The sequence below is a fragment of the Acomys minous genome (genome assembly GCF_964271855.1).
Source record: "Acomys minous genome assembly, chromosome: 1".
NCBI classification, from domain to species: domain Eukaryota; kingdom Metazoa; phylum Chordata; class Mammalia; order Rodentia; family Muridae; genus Acomys; species Acomys minous.
Window position 1 is genome coordinate 3,414,512 of NC_140483.1, and position 21,000 is coordinate 3,435,511.

The 21,000-nt window shown below is 49.3% G+C and overlaps 1 protein-coding gene across 2 annotated transcripts in view; it reads right to left on the reverse strand.

Annotated features, from left to right (window-relative positions):
* KCNH1 (potassium voltage-gated channel subfamily H member 1) overlaps positions 1 to 21,000 on the reverse strand; it is a 306,029-nt gene that overhangs the window by 272,425 nt on the left and 12,604 nt on the right. For both annotated transcript variants that reach the window (XM_084794972.1, XM_084794973.1), the window contains exons 2-3: positions 11,573 to 11,696; positions 7,772 to 7,878 (exon numbers count right to left, since the gene is read on the reverse strand). In XM_084794972.1, the coding sequence (XP_084651098.1) occupies positions 7,772 to 7,878; positions 11,573 to 11,696 (231 nt within the window). The remainder of the gene's footprint in view (positions 1 to 7,771; positions 7,879 to 11,572; positions 11,697 to 21,000) is intronic.

Here is a 21,000-nt window from a genome sequence, read left to right on the forward strand (position 1 = left end):
AGCCTACCCCATAGATTGGTAATTTAGGAGATAAGAACGCCTCTCATTTCTATTTTATAAATGGTGGGCAGAGAGGCCTGTGACTCTCTGATGCTATCTGTGGCATGTGGCTAAGTCTGTACTGGCAGGCCTGAAACCTTTCCCACAGACACAAACTACACCCCCAGGACCAGCTTTCTCAGTCACAGCAGTGACATTTTCATCTCTGTCTCCTGATTCCTACACCTCAGTTGGTTCTGATAATGGACAGGGCCTTACCACCCTGCGTGCCGTCCCAGTGGACGCTCTGTTCCAGGGAGCCATCCCTGAGCCGTGCGGCAAGTTGGCAGCTGGGTAGTCTAAAAGAGACAACTGAGTTTCAAAGACATCGGTTCTGTGGCAGCGTCTTCCCAGACACTCAGGCCTGCCTCGGCCCCAACTATCAGTGACAAAGCAAGTGAAACGGATCAACTTTTTCACAGCTGGAAACGTTCCAGATTCAAGACCCAGGGGTCCTGCAGCACAGGCCCCATCTGTCCTCCCTGCAAAGCGTTTTCACCTAGCATCATGCAGATTCCCACTGGATGAGAGAGCTGCTTCCGGTGAACATGAGCCTTCCAGGGTCTGAGCCCTGCTGCGCAGTCTCACTGCTCCCTCTCTGGAAGTCCTAAGGGGAGCCAGGGACCCTTTGGCTGGCAGATCACATGGACTCCAGAGGCCCCAGCACCCAGAAGTGCAGCAGGACCACTCCGTCGTGACTCAGGCCAGTGTATACCAGAGCCCAGACATGCACATGCAGAGAGACAAGCAGGCGTTTGACGCCCGGTTCCTACGTCTAAGGAAGATGGATGTACGAGCACAGGAGGGCGGCACCCAGCAGTGTTGTTGGTGGAGAGGGGTCCGTTCCAGGCAAAGGATGGTCAGGAGGAGGTGAACTCCAGGTCAGACACCCCTGTTCTCTCTGATCCTCATGTGTAAGGAAGTCACACCCCCTACCACTTAGCCTGGCCTTGGCGAGTCCTCAACTCTGGTAGCCAGATGGCAAGACACAGGCTTTGATGTATGAGAGATGTCTGGGCCTCCAGCAGGCTTCCTTGGGCCTCCTAGGTACTGTATGTAACGAGACCTCTGTGCATCAGATCACGTTTGGTAGCAGCGGAACAGACCAAGCCACATCATACTGGACCACACTGATAGGTCCAGAAACTAGACTTAGAAAGAGCAGCCTGCTCCAGGAACAGACCGTTTGGCCTGAGGTTAACTTCCACTTGGATGAATGACAAGTGCAGAACTGTGAGGCAGCACGGGGTGGGGAGTGTTGTCCCCCCCCACTCACCCCTCCCCCCACCCCACCAGTGTCCAGGATTAAATCCTCATGATCCTGGTCATCGCAACCCAGCTTCCGCCAACATCGACTGCCCGCTTGTGAAATAGTCATGCTAACCCTCCCTAAGACTAAGTGAAAAGAAACAACGACCTCTCCTTCCTCCCTCTTCTGCTAACAACCGAAATCCCCAAGGCTGTTTTGATTGACTTAAAAGAAAACTATATCTCCAGGTGTCTGCGGAAACTCACTCTGCTCTGAGGGGAGAGGGCCTATCTCAGCCACAGCAAGGAGGAGCTAGAAAGACCAACGCTCAGCCCTCCACATAATTAAAGACCATAAAGCAAAACCTAAGCAATCAGAGTGGCACTGTTCGTACATGAGATAATACAACTGTGAAGATGTCAGCCCTCGTGCTTAACGTGTAAATAAAGACAATTTCAGTCAGAGTGCCGCATGCTTTTCTTGAGAGCTTGATAAATTGGAATCCAATAAAGAAAATAAAGGTGTAGGCGTGGCCTCGGGGAGAGAGGACAATGACAAGGGCACCCACCTCGACAATTAAGCACCAGCAGGACAGTTTGCCACGCAATCATCCTTGCCTGGTGCTGGCAGCAAATGCCTGTAACCTCAGCACTTGGGAGACAGGGCCAGGTGGAGCTCTGAGTTCGAGGCCAGCCTAGTCTACAAAGTGAGTTCCAGTACAGCCAGGGCTACACAGAGAAACCCTGTCTCAAAAAAAAAAAAAGAGAGAAAAGAAAAGGAGGAAGGAAGGAAGGATCATCCCTTACCGAGTACTTGTAATGAGCCAGGCTCTGAAGAGCTACGGCTTAACACCTCACAGTGCTATGAGGTGAAACGGCTCCTGGAACTGTTCCTGATGTGAGTATGGGAGCCCCAACTCAGTGGGTTCTGCACCCAACTCACACAGAAATGTGCTACAGGAGGCCGAGAAGACAAAGACAAATATACACATGTGAGGATCTAATATGTAAAGAAAAGGGTGGGGCTGAGAGAAAGCTCGAACGATAAGCCTATACAAGCAGAGCATCTGAATTCAGTCCTTATAACCCGTATAAAGAAGTTGGCCACAGTGGGGCACACATGTCATCCGAGCACTGGAGAAGCAGAAACCAGAAGACTTGTGGGGCTCGCTGACCAGCCAGCCTGCTCAGGAAGCTCCCGGCCAATGAGAGACCCTGTCTCAAAGTACAAGGTGGGTGACTCCTATGTGCAACACTGAGATTCTCCTCTGCTTTCACACATGCACACACCTGTGCATTCATATTCATACATGTGAGCGCATGCGCCCACCCACCCACACACACACACACACCTTCACAGACAGGAATATTCTCATACATGTGCAAGAGCTTACACAAACAAGTACACACACACACAAACAAAAAAGAAAAGGGAAATTCAAATCAGGAATCAGTGAAGAATTTAATAAACAATACTATGGCAACTGAATGAGCAATGTATAAAGTAAGCTCAGATGATATATATATATACATATATGTATATACCAAATATATATATGTATATTCCAAATGTGTGTGTGTGTGTATTCCAAATTGTTTAATATTCTAGCGCTATCTGGATAGCAAACAGAAAATGAAGAGTGCTTTTATTTCCTGGGTAAGGAAATGAGCCCCCTAATCATCCTATAAAACTCAGAAACATGAAGGAAAACACTAACATGAAAATTTTCACATCTGCTAGATGTTGTGGTATACGCCTTTAAACTCAGCACTCTGGAGTCAGAAGTAGGCGGATCTCTGGTGAATTCGAGGTCAGCCTGGTCTACAGGGTAAGATTCAATCCCTCTGGAGTTACATAGTGAGACCCTGTCTCCAAAAGTTTTTTTCAATTCTATAGGTGTGTGTGGGTTTTTTTTTAAGTCCCCAAACATAAAAGAATTTTAATAAGGAAATAGTTCTCAAAGTGTGTTTGATTTAAGATTGATAGTCATAACACATCAACAGCTCCTTTATAGAAAATGAGCAAAATATCGTGCTTTACCAGTGAGACTTGTCTCCACCCTGGTCTGCTCCTGAAAGGCAGGAGCCATTTTTCACATGAGTGTCTCAGCTCAGCTGTGGCCAGGACTGAGCTGCCTGCAGAATCAATAGCTACTTGGCCAGCAGCTCCTTCTACAAGCCCTGGCAGAGCCACACTGCTGCAGGCACCTTTCCCTGGGCGTCTCTAACTGCAGGCTACTCCAAGCTCCCAGAGATACAGCCACCAGCCACCCCAAACCATGAAGTCACATGCTTTGTGTGAGTGGGTGGGGGGCGGGGTGCCACACTGACCAGAGTCACATGGCTGTTGCTCGGAGGTGAGGTTTCTTGATTTTTTTTGTCTGAAACATGAGAAAACTAATAGGCCAGCATAACGCTTGAGAGTGAGAAGCAGGAGAAAGTCTCAATGCTGAGGAACTTGTCAGTGTGGCTAGGGAGACAGATGGCTCAGAGGGTAACAAGCTTGCCAGGCGAGTGTGAGAGTTAGAGTTTGGGTCCCCGAACCCACATGAAACACTTTAACCCACTCATGAGACAGAGATGGCGTATCCACTACCCCCCAACAAGCGGGCCAGCATGTGTGAGCTCCTCTCTCACACGGACTACCTCAGTGAACAAAGTGGGGTCAAGGGAGACACGAAATATCAACTTCTGACAGCCACATGCTTGTGCACACTACACCTATACACATGACACAAGCAAGGATGCACACACATACATGTTCAAAAACATAAAGAGGCTTATAAATACCAGTAGGAAATTCACTAGCGCTAAATAGAATAGAAAGGTCTAGAATCTGAACATGTGATATTAAAAAGGTGATTTTTTTTTTAATGGATAGGAAGAAAAACAATTCAATTTCACTGGTGCTAACACAACGGATAGATGGAAACTTTCCCTGCGGGGCAGTTTGATCATTTGGGCGTTAAAAGTATTCAGTGCTCATGAGGTGCAGTGAGTCAGCCACTCTGCAGCTCGGCTGCACAGTGGACTGCCACCTGGCAAACATCTCAGGGAGGAGTGTCTTTGACACAGCCGTTGTCACCATATAAGGAACAGTGCCAACAGGACATCTGCCTGTGGACATTTACCTCACTTAGTCCTGTTTTGTTTTCCTGGGTTTCCGTTTGGTTTTTTTGTTTGTTTGTTTGTTTTGTTTTTGAGACAGGGTCTCAAAATGTAGCTCAGGCTAGCCTCACACTCAGTCCTCCTGCCTCAGCCTCCTGAGTGCTGAGGATAAGGAGGCCATCACCACACCTGGTTCAGTGCGGTGTCAGGAAGGAAAACTTGGAGCTTCATAAACACCCCGTGTGACACTTTCCTTCCCGCTGCTGAGACAAAATACCTGGACAATAACAACTTAAAGAAGTGGCTTATTTTGGCTCACGGTTTCTGAGAGGATACAACCCACCGGGGAGAGAAGACGCAGTGGCAGAAGCACTGGGCCAGCAGTCAGTGAGCAGGAAATGAACAGGAAGTGGGGCGGGGCTACAAAGCCTGAGTGATGCACTTCCTCTATGAAAGCTCCACCTCCCAAACCTTCCACAACCTTCCCAAACAGCTCCATCAGCTGGGAACCACATGTTCAAAGCCATGAGCCTGCGGAGGACATTTCACGCTCAAACCACGTGCCCATCAACAGAGGATGTTATGAAAGCCTTTCACTCCGCTTCCTGGCGGTGGACGGAGTGCGACCTGCTGCTGTGATCACTGCATCCTGTTCCTACGTTACACCATGGAGCCCCCGTGCCATCCTCTCTGTAGCAGACTGTGTCCTCTCAAACTGTAAACCAAAATAAGCCCTTTTCCCCGTGGGTATCTTCTGGTCAGACACTGGACCACAGCAACGAGAAAACTACTAATACAGGGAACTGGAAAACTGAGGAGCCTGGCCTTGCCGTTCGCAGACTCGGCAACTCGTCTGAGGGAAGAATATGCAAGAGATTGTAACTTTAGGCTCGGAAGCCATAGAATTCTGTAAGTGAAGTGTAATGGGCCGTTCAAATGGGACCTCAGAAGACAAAACAGAAAGAGAAACGTGGAGAGAGGCAGCTGTCCCATAAGACCCAGGCCAAGCTAGGAGTCACTCGTTAGAACAGGCTGGCCTTGAACTCGCTGCAGTCCTGTTGTCTCTGTCTTCTGGGTGCTGGGGTTACAGTCATGCGCCACCACTCCCAGCTGTTCCATGAGTTTGGCTGGAGCGCTACACATGTGTGTGAGATCCTACAATAGGTGCCAGGAACACAGCTATGACAAGCACAGAAGCCAGTCTTCCTGAGCTGCTGCTTTTCCTGGCTACTGAGGATGTGCTGTGTGGCCCACTGGTGTGGCCAACAGCTGAGCGCAAACGTCACACCTTCCCCAGACTCACTGCGCAGAGGTACACCTTGCTATTCACAGGTGAGTTCCTGCACAGGTCAAACATGGAAGCGTTGCTTTGTGTCTCTCACCCACATTGTGACAGCTGTGGTCTCTGCCTAACTCTCATCTCTCCATCACGCCTGTTAGGAAGAGGTCCTTCGCCGACCTCCTCAATCACAGCAAAGAGACCCACCTATGCCATTCCCAGGTTCAACAAACCAGAGTTTCCAGGCCTTCAGGAGAGGGTAAGATTTGGAAGCAGCTGGGAGATGGAAGTCAGGCTCCTACGAGAAATTCAGTATTATTTCTATTGAGTCCTCAGTTCATGCCTTGTGTGTTTTATGTGGGATTAGCCTGTGCATAGCTCGGCTGGCCCTGTGCATGGCCCGGCTGGCCCCTGTGCATGGCTGAACTTTCCTAAAGCTCAAAATCCCCAATATAAGAATCACTTCAAGCACAGTGCAGGACTTACTGTGCAGGGCCTCAGCCTCTGAAAACAGGGAGTCCTCCCTTTCATCTTTACTCCCGCTGGGGCCTGTGCCCACCAAAAGGAATAAAAAGTGAAATCACCTGAGCAATTTAAGCTATGTTTCCTTCTCTCTCTTTTGTTCCAAACGTGTAGTTGAATTTGGGCAAGCAGAACACATAGTCTAATGAGGCTTTAAAACTCTTAAGCAAAACACAAAAGCAAGGCATTCTTATGTGATACACCTACCAGTTAGCGGTCTGTGCTGAGGGGCAAGTCACACTGTTCGGTACATAAAGGCTCCGTGTGGGAAACCACACCCTCCCTCTATTAGCTCAGAGCACATGTGCAGCCCATGCATTCTCCATGAGAAGGCTGCTGTGAGCATGCTCCTGGTAAGAGCTGTGGCTTGGAGCCGTACCCCACCCCAGTGGGCCAACCAGCACAGAGCCCTCACACTCCATAGCCTCATTCTTCCTACAGCTAACAGTGGGGTAGAAAGGAGACTACTGGTAAGCTACCGTGACGGAACAGCCCCTGAGGACAGGCTACAGGAACCGTGCTGCTCGCTGTCCAGTCAACATCTGCATTACCGCCCAGCAAACAGTCCTTCAGCATTCCAGACAGACAGGAAAAGTCTAGCTTCTTCCAGATGAAACCAGCACACAGCCTTTGCCTTTCAGAGCAAACTGACAATCTCTAAGCCCAGGACACCACTCAGTAACACATACCCTCATGCCCATTGGGGTGTTCCAGAAATGTTCGCTGAATCAAAAACCTGCCTATCAATCCTGTAAAAAGCAGTGTTCTTCACTGACCTGCCGTGTACGTGTGTGTGTGTGTGTGTGTGTGTGTGTGTGTGTGTGTGTATGACATGCATGTGTGTGTGCATGTTTGCATCTATGTGCACGTATGTGTGCGGGTGGACATATGTGTACATGGATGTGCAGACAGACCAGAGGATGGCATCATGTGTCTCCCTCAATCAGAGAGTAGAATTATATAAACAAGGTAGACCCAGGGCCTGAGGGTGCAGCTCAGGCAGCAGAAGACCTGCCCAGCACACACAAAGCTCCAGGCTTGATCTGTAACACAACCATCCCCCCCAAAACAAGATGGAGGAACCTTGCTGTGGCCACGGGCTCCACCTTCCTCATGTCCTAGGATAGCTCACGTGCGTCCAACAAGAAGCCACCTAAGAGAAAGCAAGGTCTGTATCTGTGCATGGCTACGGACTCATCATATACTTGGTAAAAGTAACTGCGGCCAAGATCTGCGAACGCACAATGCTGTGCTGTCAATACTATCTCCTTGGGCCGTAGCTGGGCAGCTTTGCGAGTCTCTCCCTAGCTAGGTGTTATGGGAGGTGGATGCAAAGACAGATAGAACAGGGCTTCTCCTTGCTGCCTTTCCCCAGCAATTCATAATCGAACCAATAGGAAAAACACTAATTCTAGACAGAAAAACAGATGGAGTCTTCCTTGGTTAGTGACACACAATGGCTTCCGGTAACTAGATGAGGGGAAAGAAAACAAACAAACAACCAGTCCCAGAGGTGGTGGCAGCAGCCTCACCACCTAAGCGCAGATGGGCGGAGCCAGGGCAGCTGATACTCACTGTTCTTCTTGTACATCAGAATTTCAAAGGAATTCATCTCATAGTTCTCAAAGGTTTGGCGCACCTTCTCAATTGTGTCCTTATCTGTCAGCTCTCCATACATAAAACTGAAAGTCAACAAAAAAATCTCATTAGCAAGTCAAAAGTATTTATTCATCTGCAAACACATGTTCCGCATCCAGCACTGAACACACATACACATGTGAATACGTACACATACATGAACACATTCATTGATATACACCCATGAACACACATGTGCATATAAACCTACATACACACAGTGAAAACATTAACTGACTTTAAGATTCGTTGATTTAACTGGTTTTTTAAAGCCTCCATTTTTCCATATCTGCCCCTAAAAACTAAGCCTCTAATGATAGACATACATGAGAAACCAGTAGATCTGGAAGCCAAAGAATGAGGACCACAGAGCACCAGAGTGAGCCACAGAGCACCAGAGTGGGCCACAGAGCACCAGGGAGGGCCACAGAGCACCAAGAAGGATCACAGAGCACCAGAGAAGGCCATAGAGCACCAGGGCGGGCCACGGAGCACCAGGGTGTCCCACAGAGCACCAGAGTGAGTCACAGAGCACCAGAGTGGGCCACAGAGCACCAGGGCAGGCCACAGAGAACCAGGGAGGGCCACTGAGCACCAGGGTGGGCCACAGAGCACCAGGGCGGGCCACTGAGCACCAGGGTGGGCCACAGAGCACCAGGGCGGGCCACAGAGCACCAGGGTGGGCCACAGAGCACCAGGGCAGGCCACAGAGCACCAGGGTGGGCCACAGAGCACCAGGGCAGGCCACACAGCACCAGGGCGGGCCACAGAGCACCAGGGTGGGCCACAGAGCACCAGGGTGAGCCACTGAGCACCATGGTGGGCACTCAGCTTGGCTGGGGAAGGCTTTTGGGAAGTAAGGACAGGTGAGGTCTCAGAGTTGGGAAATGAGCTGGGAAACACAGGGAAGAGAGTGTGCCAGGCAAGTAAATATGTGCCTCTTAAAAAGGTCAGAGGTCATTCCAGAACCTGGGTGTGTATCAGTGCCACATGACTGGACTACAGACAGGGGAGGAAGATGTTGCAATAGACACACAAAGATGCCAGAAGAGGCTATAGCATTCTCAGCCTGGAGGTAATTAACTTTAGCCTGTAACCAACTGGAGGGCATAGGAGGGCTTTAAGCAAAGGAGAAATAAAGTCAGACTACATCTTAGAAACAAACACAACTCCAGAGCCTTCTGGGAAAGATGCCTGGGTAAATCTGAAGCATAGACTTTTTTTCTTTTAATTCCTAATGAGAGGAGAGAGAGGTGGAAGGAGGGAGAGGGAGCAGCAGAGGGGAGAATAAGAAATGGGCTACAACTTGATGCTCTAGCAGGAAGATGCAGCTAACTAAGGAAGGAAGGACCGAGGATTCTGCCGCTGCCGGTGCAGCTTTTTCCTGCCTCCTCACTCTGAGCACTGGCTCTAAAACAGTGAGAGAATAAAATCCTACAAGCCTTTAATAATACATTCCTCCTGCTGCTCAATTTTGGAGAAAAGCAGCCCAAGGAAGTAAATACACAGCATGCGAAAGACCAGAGACAGTCTCAGGAGAGTCAGGGTGCTGCCTACGAGCCCTGGCACTCAGCAGAGGCAGGAAAGACGCCAGGACCGCCCCACTTCCCTGAGCTCCACATCAAGCCTCTAGTCACCACAGCTCATCCTTCCAGGGGCAGGAGAAACCCTGAGCTAGGCAGGATGAACCAGGGGAGATGGCCAGGAAAGTCACACTCTCTGACAACACCACCCAAGGCCCAGCTAGCATCCCTCACAAACCCCAGGCCCTCAGGCACGAAGGGGGACTGCAGGGACCTGCCCACAGCCTGAGGCTATGCAGAAATGGGGGTGTGGGCTCAAAGCATGCATTTCCTAGCGTCTAATGCTATGTGCTGAATGTGTTCTAGATTTTTCTTCAAAATTTGACTCATAGAATCATAGGAATTTAGAGAAAAGGAGCCGTAAAAATTGTACTACCATTTACAACTTCTGACCGATCCAGCACTGTACGGGCAGCTGGAGCAGAGCAGAGGGCTCACGCCACGCTTCCCAGTCCTGGCACTCTGTAAGGAAAGAGTCTTGGGTGCTGACTTTCTGAGTCTGCTGTCACTTTGTCATTTTATGTTCCTTCTAGCAACTGAGAGGTGTGACTGATGTGTGGGTGTCCTTGTAGAGGCTCAGGGAGCGCTTGGCTTTGGGGCTGCACTTACAACCAAGATGCCAGGAAAACACAAAAGGCGTTGGACATATCTCTACAAAGAAGAATGGATCCAGACTTAGTCATCACAGCCTGGGAACAAGATGGCTTCTCTTCCCGTGCCTCTCCACTCCTCCCCCACCACCCTCCTCCCTCCCTCCCCACCCCCTCTGAGTCATTTTTCTAGACCGGTGACCTTCATTTAAGGGAAGCACTGGTACCCACAGCTGCATCTTCCTGACAGGCAAGCAGAACCCCCACATCTGAGTCCCCACAGATGAAGTGTGGAGTTTGGCCCATTTGCTCACAGACTTCTCCAAGCTGTAGCTCACGAGTAGGTGAACATCACCTTTACCTGGACATTAGAGTGCAAATGTCTGATGCACATGGGATAAGAAAGGGGAAAGGCCTGAGCTGTCAGGGGTCCAGGGGGCACAGGTGGGATGTTCAGGTGTTACAGCGGAATACATTGTTTAGAATTGTATAAAAGAAAAGTTGGTGAAATCATCAGAGTAATGTCTCTGTGGTCCCAGAGGTGCACACAGCCACTGCTCTGTGGGGAAACACTGCTCTGGTCATGCATGGGGCTTGGCAGCTGTGAATCTGCACATGGAGACAGACGGACAGATAAGGATGGATGCTCAGTGGAAAACAGCACACAGAGAACACAGGAGACGTGTGCACTAGAGACATAATCGCCAGGTCTATAAGAAGCAAGAAAAGTCCTAAACTGTCCACTTGTCAGGCTCAGTGGTCTAGAATTTAACAACATTCAAATATCGTCCGGACATTTAACACTGTTTGCCAACAGTTATGTGGCTGATTTAACACACGGAACACAAGTCAGCGCGCTGAGGCGTCTCCACGCTCCAGGCTGAGCTAAGATCCAGCCGTGGCTGCAGAGGACCTGCCTTGCATCCAGGCCCAAACAAGGGCTCTGGGGGTAACGTACACAGCTGGGCTGCCAGACAGAACAAGTGGCAGTGTTGCTTCTCCTCAAGAGAATTCAGGCTGAGGAAAAGCTCTAACGAACAAGGCCTTATCTTGTAATCATCCTCTATAAAATGTTCGTGACGTTTTACAGCTTTGGGCTGGGGGTGTAGCTCAGCTGGGGGAGTGCCTGGGTTCAGATCCCAGGCCGGCATGAGCAGTGCGCGCTGGCACACGCCTGTGATCCCAGCACTTGGGAGTCTGAGGCAGGTGCCTCAGAAGTGTGGGGTCATCTTTGGCTACTACAAGGCCAGCTTGAGCTACATGACTGTCTTGGTTTCGTTAACTAATTTTTAAGATTCGGTTTAATCTTCTAACTGTCACATTAAATTCTGTCTTGACCTTTTGGTTCCTCGTCATACAGACTTTTCGGCTTTCCTTCCCCATCGTGCTGACTGTTGATCCGTTGTAGGAACCCATGCTGTACATCCCCACTGCTTTCCTCGGCATGTGCACACACGACAGGAGTCACAGCAATAAAAAACGCTCAAGACACAGAGTCAGGTCAGGGAAATCTTCCTTTCTCCCAGAGGCGGCCCTCGGCCCTCCCAGCGGAGCACGCTCAGTACCTGCAGGCGCTGCTTTTTTGCATCACTTCCGCCCGGTGGTAGCCAGACAACTTGCAGAATCCATCGTTGCTGTACACGATGGGCCAGTCCACTATCTGGGCATTCCCCAACACAAAATTAGTGTCTGTTAAAAAAAAGAAAGAAAGAAAGAAAGAGAGAGAGAAACAGCACATGAGGCAAGGCTTTAGTTGACATGAATAATTTCAACAGTCCTAACGCTTATGGGAACAGCCTCTCAGACAGAACCATGTCCCCAGGAGGAACAGGGAGAACCAAGTGTTGGAACTGAAAATTCTCAGTGTAAACGTCGACCATGGTCACTGTATCCTAGGGGGGGAAGTGCATTAAGCCACCAACCCAAGAACCTTCAGGAGCCCAGTGAGTTCCTCTGAGACAGAGTCAAGGCCTAATTTTTCATCCTTCTGGAAGCACGTTCATCATACAAGCAGGAGAAAAGCCAAGAGCAGCTTCTTCTGGGCTCCACACGGCACCTCTCAGCCTTGTTCTGTTGGCCCAAAGACACAAACCAGCTTTCCTGACCCTGACTAGCCCTGGCCATTCAAGAAGGCCTTTCTATGGAAGCAAGGGAAGTAGGCAGCACATCACTCATCGGACACTCAGGGGAGAAGCCTCCTGAGGGCAGTGATTAGCCCCCCCACCCCAGCCAGGGCCTCACACCACACAGCCTCTTCTGACTTAGTCCTGCAGCCACAGAGCTGCGCGTCAGTGGCCAGCCTCCCTCTCACTCAGGAGCCAGGTGTAAGGAGCTCGACACGCGCAGGCTTAGTCGCGTCCTCACAGTTCTAACATTCTGAAAATCAAGAGTTGTCAATATCTTTTGTGCTCAGTAAATCAAGTGTCCCTCTTGTGATCTCAATAATTTAAACTGAACAGATAAAATCTGAGTCTTAGCCTGGCTCTGTCCTCTGTATATATTTCCACTTACCTCACATCCTAAAAGAAATAAATACATGCTCTTCCTGTTGTAAATTGGAGGATGTATGGTGTGTGTGTGTGTGTGTGTGTGTGTGTGTGTATGAGTGTGTATGAGTGTGTGAGACACTGTGTGTATGAGTGTGTGAGTGGTGTGTGAGTGTGTATATATCAGTTGTGAGTGTGTATGTGAGTGTGAGAAAGAGTTGTGTGTGTGTATGTATGTGTGTGTGTGTGATGAAACAATGGCCTTTCCAACTAGGAGGTTAATTAGTGCTAGGATAGCATTTCTACGCACATCACTGAGTTTCTATGACACACTGTCAGTCCCTAATTTCCCGCCCCCAGGAAGCACACCAATAATACAAATCAAGTGCATTCCGTGTGTATAAACTGTTTGCGTGGCTGAACGCACACGTGTGCACATAGAGGTCGGAGCTTGATGGCATGTGTCTTCTGTGACAGCTCTCTATCTAATCTCTGATACGGGGTCTCTCACTGCACATGGAGCTCACCGACTGTTGTGCGGGCCACTGAGTCCCAGGGATCCACCCGTTTCGGCCCATCCCAGTGCTGGAGCGCCCAGCCATGCACACAGGTAGTGTAGATCAAAACGAAGGTCCTCGTGTTTGCAGCACGCCCTTTGCCAACCGAGCCATCCCTCAGCCCCTAGGACAGCATTTATAATTCACTCACAATGTAGGTCACCGCTCTTCCTGTCTGCATGGACAGGCTACTCTGCCGTCCGCAGATGAGTTTATTTCTTGATTTGGCAGGCTTGCAATTATTACATTTATTAAAATAAAAATGTTAACGCCTACCAATGACAGAGGATGCTTTAGCACAAAGGCAGGGAAGAGAAGAGCCAAAGGCCACACTGAGTCAAGATCATGGGGAGGGAACGCCATCCTCCCTGAGAACAGCTTGATATGTTATTATTAATATCACTATTAATCCCATTACTGTTGTTGTTGTTGTTGTTGTTGTTGTTGTTGTTGTTGTATGCTTGATGTGTGTATGGGCACTCAGACTACAGAGGACCAAAGAGGTCAGAGGACAATGTTATAGGGTCTGTTTGCTCCTTTTTCCTTAACGAGGATCTGGGGGGTCAAACTCAAGTTGCCAGGTTTGTTGGGCAAGCACCTTTACCCACTGGGCCACACCGACACACTGGCAGCCTAGTTGGATCTACTTGACAGGAACATAAATACAACTTTCAAGAAGTGAAGGCGTAGGCCGACTGCTCTCACAAATTAGCGTCTACTGAAAACTGACAGCCAGCTCCTCCCTCCATCTCGCCCATGTTTGTGCAAGTGCCTCTTGCCTGCCCTGTAAGCACCAAGCACTGTTGGACATGGTCTCTGAACACAAGAAACTGCCAGGGCAAGTGGACACATGCACAAACAGGAGAAGAGGAGGGCAAAGGTGACATGTGCTTGTCATCCTAGCAGTGAGGAGGCCAAGCGGGAAGATTGGACATCCAGGACTATACAGCAAGACCCTGTCTCAAAAACAAAACAAGCCAGAAGAGAGCGTGCACCAGCGGCCCAGCACTTAGGGAGATAAGACAGAAGCACTGGGACCTCAGCGTTTGGGCCACACAGCGCATTCGGTCCAGCTTTGGCCACATAAGATCCAGTCTGAATTATAAAAAGAGGGCCCTGGGGATGAGGCTCGAAGCAGTAATCACTCGCTGTTCAAGTACAAGGACCAGAGCTCAGACCCCTAAAACCCACACAAAGCAGGGTGCAGCCGTCTTGTCTGAATCCCAGCACCCAGACGGTGAGACGTAGGCAGAGGCAGGAGAAGCCCTGGGGCAGACAGCCTGGCATACACAGCGGCCAAAAGACACACAGGAACTCCCACACACACTTACGCAAACGGAATCTAAAAGCCCCAAATGTGCCCCCCATAACGCTGTGTGGTGCTTTGAATGAGAACGACCCCCACAGGCACATATAGTTCAATGTTTGGTAAAACTATTTGGGAAGGATTAGGAGGTGTGGTCTTGTTGGCTTCTCCCCTCTCTGCCCCCTACTCTCTCTCCCTCCCCCCTCTCTCCTCCTCCTCTTTCTCCCTCCCTCCCTCTCTCTCTCTCTCTCTCTCTCTCTCCCCCTCCCCCATGCCCCTCCTCCTCCCCCTCCCCCCTCCCCCTCCCTCTCCCTCTCTGTGTCCAGCTTGTTTGGATGTAGCTCGCAGCCACTGACCCAGCACCATGCCTGTCTGTCTGCTGCCATGCTCCCTGCCATGTTGGTCATGGTCTCGCCTTCTGAAACTGTAAGCAAGGCCCCCGTTAAATGCGTCCTTGTATAAGCTGATTCCTCATGTTGTTTCATCACAGGGATAGGACGGTAACTAAGACACCACAAAAGAGATGTAGCTCCCAAGAAGTAGGGCCCCTTTCCCCATGTGCAGAAGGCCTAGGAATCTTCTCTGCCAGAGGACTTGGAGAGGAGGGAAGAAAGCTGCCATCCCAGCCCAAGCCCCCAACAATCATCACATTATTTCCTCTCCCTCTTCCTCTATTCATAACACATATGTTCTTTTTTTTTTTAATTCTAACTGTAAATAATGACCTGAAAATTACTGTGCAGAACAGTGTGTCTGTATGTTTGGCATACCCACACAACCCCGTGATCCGTCACACATCACTATAAATGAAAGAAGGTTCATATCATGTGTTCTGGTGTCGCTGAGGACAGACGCCATCAGCTGATATTTGCTGAGTCGTGCTTTACTATAAGACCTGGGTGTTTGTGGGTTTTTTTTAACCCTTTAACAGCCTTCATGAAGTGGTGTTACTAATGAAGCATCACAGTTTTAATCACCTGGTTCATGATGCCCAATAACGGGACCTACATGACCGCTGGACCCTGTGTCTCATCAGCACGTCACAGTCTCCCTCCTCCACCAAGTGCTAAAATCAAACCAGTTATGGGATTTATCTGCCGCTCATGCTAACCATAGTGAGACTTTTCACTGATGAGTCAGCAGTCCACTCCTGCCACCAGCTATGATGACACACAAGGGTGCCCTCGGGACGCGGCGGGAGACGCTCCTTCTCCAGAGGCCAGCATCTCCCTCTGCCTTCTCGATCTTCAATCTCATTATCACTTCTTCTTCTTAGAGCTTAGAATACTGAGCTATTTCAAGACTATTCCTCCTGCCTCCACACAACCACAGAAGGGACAGATGGGGCGAGAGACAGGAGATGAGAAAGGAACGGCTGTGCCTGCTGCCTTATTTAATTATCTGGGGTAGGAGAGAATTCTACCTTGGGAGACACACTCCTCATCCTGCCTCAGTTCCCCTGGAGCTGGGAGAGACACAGAAGTTGCCATCTTCCCCATGGCTGATGTATATGTATAGGCGAATGGTTATTATAGCAGATCCTGTAGCCAAAGTATGTGTGTCAGACGCCCCAAGGCTAGGATTGACTAGACCAGAAGGGCCAGGTAAATATCGTAGGTGAGCAGAAAGGCTAGTGGGGGAAGCAGGAGAATGAGAGAAGGGAAGAAAGGACAGAAACAGAGAGAATAACAAACTACACAAAGAGGACAGAGAGACAGAATGAGAGAGTTGTATCTGGGTTGGGGAAGGGGGCCAAGTTCTATTTAATCCAAGAGGAGAGAACACAAGTTATTCAAGTATAAACTTGGCCCCAACAGTGGCCACATCACCCAAAGTGACCTGCAGATTCAATGAAATCCAAACCAAAATTCTAATGACATTTTCACAAAGATATAATCTTAAAAGTCATACAGATTTGTTAAAGCTACCAAAAAAAATTACCCTCACACCCAATATCTGGGCAACTCAAGACCCAGTCAAGTTGACTCATAAAATTAAGCCCCACTCTGTAGATTCCAGAAACATGAAGGTAATGTCCCTCTGCATAGGTTCTGCAGGAACCAGCCTGACACAGCTTGGAATACAGCACCACAGTGCAGTTCTGCAGGATTTGTGCATAGGTGTGTGTGTGTGTGTGTGTGTGTGTGTGTGTGTGTGTGTGTGTATGTGTGTGTGAGTGTGTGAAGGTTTATGGATGTAAGACCCCACTCTGTAAAGATTCTGCTATGTATCTTGGCCCACGGTTGCCATCTGTGAGGCAAGAAGACTGAACTTGGGCTAAGTGACACCTGTGGTGCTCACAGCCTACTTGTGATAGGACCTGACACTCTGGTCTGCCAGTTCCTAGGACAGAAACTTATGGTCTAGAAGCCAATGTCAAGATCCTAGGGGAAGACAAATGGAACTACCAAGCTCTGTAGCCCAATCTAACTGTGATGCGCTGATCTTGATCATGCCTTGATCTTCCTGTGGCTGCCCCAGATGGCTCCTTTGAGTGAAAGCCCTTTGACATGATTGACTGACAGCTCCTCTGACATGATTGACTGATAGCTCCTCTGACATGACTGACAGCTCCTTTGACATGATTGACTGACAGCTCCTTTGACTGACAGCTCCTTTGACATGAAAGCAAATGGACTCCAACACATTAGCAAGGACCAGGCTCTTGTCACTTACTTCCTGACTCCTAGCACTGCCTCATCTCACGGGACAGCCTCCCCACAAATACCTGCAGAACAACAGGCAGTGCGAGTCCCTCTGGCCACTGTTAGCAATGGAAGGGTCTTGCTTGCTTCTTTAAAAACAGGGACACCACATTGTATGCCTCAAGGCCCTGATTTTCGGTAGCTGACATAGTCAAGCCATCACTCTTGGCAGCGGAGGTGGCAATGGCCATCCTCCACAGTGTCTGCATCCTTATGTTCCGTGGTTGTGGATTCTTCTCCCTAGATTCCACTGCGTCTGCCACACACCTCCTCTTCAGGGAAGCTGCCACTGTGCCAACCGCAGCTCTAGTTGTCTAGACAATCTCAACGTCTAGTCTGGAGAAAGTTCTGTTTCTGCAGCCTTGGGCCCTGAGCGGTCACATGACTTCAGCTACACCACTGGAAACTCTAAGACGTAGGCCGGTCAGCACATCAGAGGTCCTGGCGCTACACACGGAACCAGTGAATCTACTCAATGATTAAAAAACAACAACAACAACAGAAAATTAAAGAATAAAAGCCACCCTACCAAAATGCAAATCAAAATGGCTTTGAAGGTGGGAAGGGTGGCTCAGGGGGTAGGGGTGCTGACTTCCAAGCCTGGAGAAAAGCAATCCTGCAAGTTGTCCTCTGACCTACGCACGCTCACAACAGCCAAGACGGGGAGCCAAACTAGACGTCCATCAGCAGTGAATGGGTTAAAAAATGTGTATGCAATGTTATGCAGCTGTACATAAAAATTAAGCCATGACATTTGCAGAAAGGTGAATGGAACTGGAGATCATTATGTTAAGTTAAATAAGGCAAGTGCAGAAATTGCCAGGTGCATGCCTCGAATCCCAGCACTCAGGGAGGCAGAGAAAGGCGGATCACTTAACAGTTCGAGGTCAGCCTGGTCTACAAAGGCCAGCCAGGGCTACACAGAGAAAGCCTGTATTGAAAAAAACAAAAACAGAAAAAAATATGCATAAAGGTGCAGTAAGTGTCGGTCACATGGAAGTGGCAGCCAACAGCTCTCTAGTGGGGCTTACAGCCACCAACAGGAGGGAAATCACGCCTGGTGCTGGAGACCTGGGGCTGGTGAGATCACAGGTCTTAGAAGAGTCCCTTTGCCAGGCAGCCACAATGCCTAACTACATTCTAAATCATATCCTTATACCCACAGACACGGTGGCTGCCTCCACCCCACCCCATCAAAGACGCTTCTCTCTGAGGCAGAGGGAGACCACTACAGAAAACAACAGGACACAAGGCAGAGAGGAACAGACTATGGATAGCCCAGCTCCAGGGGGTCCATCTATGTCACAGCTCCTGAGTCCATGGCTCAGGGAACACCAGGAGAGAGGGGACGGGAAGGTTGCAAGAGTCAGAACATCAGAGACTCGGCTATGAAAGTCTCTCTTAGAAACGGCTGCATAAACAAGACCGGAACAACAGCAATGTGGACAGACATGCCAGTGTGGAAGGGGACATCCCGGGGGTCCCACCCTAGACAAAGAACTACCCATGACTGATGAAGGAGACTTTAGCCTCTCCCAGGGATGAGCCCCCTTATTGGCAGCCTTGAAACTATATTCACACCAAAAATATGGACTAAGCTGTGTGTGTGTGTGTGTGTGTGTGTGTGTGTGTGTGTGTGTGTGTGTGCAGATGCATGTATAAATGCACACATACATACACGTACATATACATACATGCAAATACATGCGCGCATACACACATACATGCATGCATACACACATACATCAATTTGTATGTAACAATAATAAAGAAAGAGCTATGAATTGGAGGGAGGACATGAGAGGGGCTCACGGAAGGATAGCTGGAAGAAGTCTGGTGTAGAAAAGGGAAGGGTAATGTAATTCTACTTATTCTAAAATTAAAAGCTTAAAAAGAAGACCCCTTATCAATCGACACTGCTCCTCCCTTGGGCTTCCCAGGACACTTCTAACTTTGGTTGCATCCCCACAAGCCCTGTGGGAAGGTCCTTCCCCTCTGTGGATGGGGAGGAGGAGACCCTGAATTAACTGGAAGCTGTAACTCTGAGTCACTGTGCTCAGAACACAGAACAAGACAGCTGGCAGCTCTGCAACCTTCTGAGCTGCCCAAGCACACAAGGCCATCAGCCAGCCGCCACCCCGGAAGTCACCTCTCTGTGCTTGTCTCTGTCCACCCTGGGCCACTTCAAGTGTGGCAGAGAAACCTTTCAAAGGAATACGCTTAGGTGAACCAGACTGTGTGTGGCTTCTGCTCAGTGGAACTGCTTGGACTGCGCCAGGGTGTGAGGGTCAACTTCAGTGTGGAAATTACAAGACTGTCTAAGAACTCAAAAGCAGAGGACAGTCATATAACAGTGGCCAGCGTGTATACACGGAAGATGCCTGAATGTGTCCTTGGGTTCAACAAAGTCCAATCAAGAACTACACCCTTGCTGGGCATGGCAGCTTGCATTGTCATTATAGCATCCAAGGAGGCTGAGGCAGGAGGATTTCCAGTTCAAAGCCAACATGGACTATATAAAAAAAGACCCTCTCTCAGACAAAAAAAAATGTACCCTTAATACTGATGCATCCATCGGTCTCTCTGTGGTAGTAGGGGAGCATGGCTCCTCCCTCGGAGCATTAAAATGGGCATGTCAGTACTTATGCGTCACTTCTGCATCCCCTCCGTCCTCCCACATGCTGCAGCCATCTCTAGACCACGCTTAACTATGTATATGCTGTGTAAACACGTAATTTTGTGTGTGTGCTCATGCAAACTGAAGGAACTTCCCGTCGGCCACCTGTCCACACTGAGGACCAAACCCGCCTCTGAGCTGCTGGAGCCGGCCCTGCATTGCTCAGTAAACATCCAGGCTCAACCTGGCTGCCCTCAGCATGATTCCCTCAATGGCTCTCGTCTGAGGGGCTGCAGGGTCTTCAGGGCTTTCGTGAAAATTAGCCTGATTGTACTGCTTCCTCCCGATGACGTCCTCCTCAGTGAGGAGCTCACAACTGAATGTGATGTTCCTTGATCTCAACCTTCGTTAGCTCGGTTCCTCTCCAGTTCATTGATAATCAATAGTCTCCAAAAATTGGAAAGGCTCCCCACCCCATCAGGAAGAGTCTCTTCAGCCAAGGAGCCGAGCCCAGCTTTTCAGCAGCAGTAACAATCATCACAGCCCTCCCAAACCTACCATTTGCCCATAAAGCATAACACAGAGACATTGTAAAAAGAAATTATTAGAAAATTGCTTTTCATCATAATTACTACAAGTAACAAAGGAGAAGCCCACTAAGCGATGGCACAGGGAAGTGACTCGGTGTGGGCAATTACCAGATAAAAGCCACACGCGGCACGCCGTTTGCACAGGTTCATTGTCCCCTGCCAACACTGGCTATTAAAGGACAGTAACTACTGCACGACGCACGTCCAATAACTCAAAACTCCACATGGAACACATCTCCCTGAAACTCCACAGTGTTATAGATTGCAGAGGGCATCGCTGTGCTGAGAAGAATGAAACAGCAGAAAAATAACAATTACAATTAATGACAAGAACAAGAGTTATGTAATAAGTCCTACACAAAGACCGAAGATAATGGCTTCGTTGTCTTGAACCTGTGCAAAGTCCAGAGCAGGACTTACTCTGTTGGCTTAATTGAGTTTTGAGATAGTCTAATTCTATAGCCCAAGCTGCTTGCAAACTCTGTGCTACTCTATAGTTAAGGCTGGCTTGGGACTCACTATGCCCCCTACAAAGTTCAGTTACAGAAATCTTCCTGACTCAGCACACACATACACAGAGGGGGAGGGAGGGAGAGAGAGACAGAGAGACAGAGACAGAGAGAGAGAGAGAGAGAGAGAGAGAGAGAGAGAGAGAGGGAGAGAGAGAGAGAGAACTGAGGATTACAGATATAAGAAGTCACAACTGAGTTTACTTGGGGGGGGCAGTGTTGA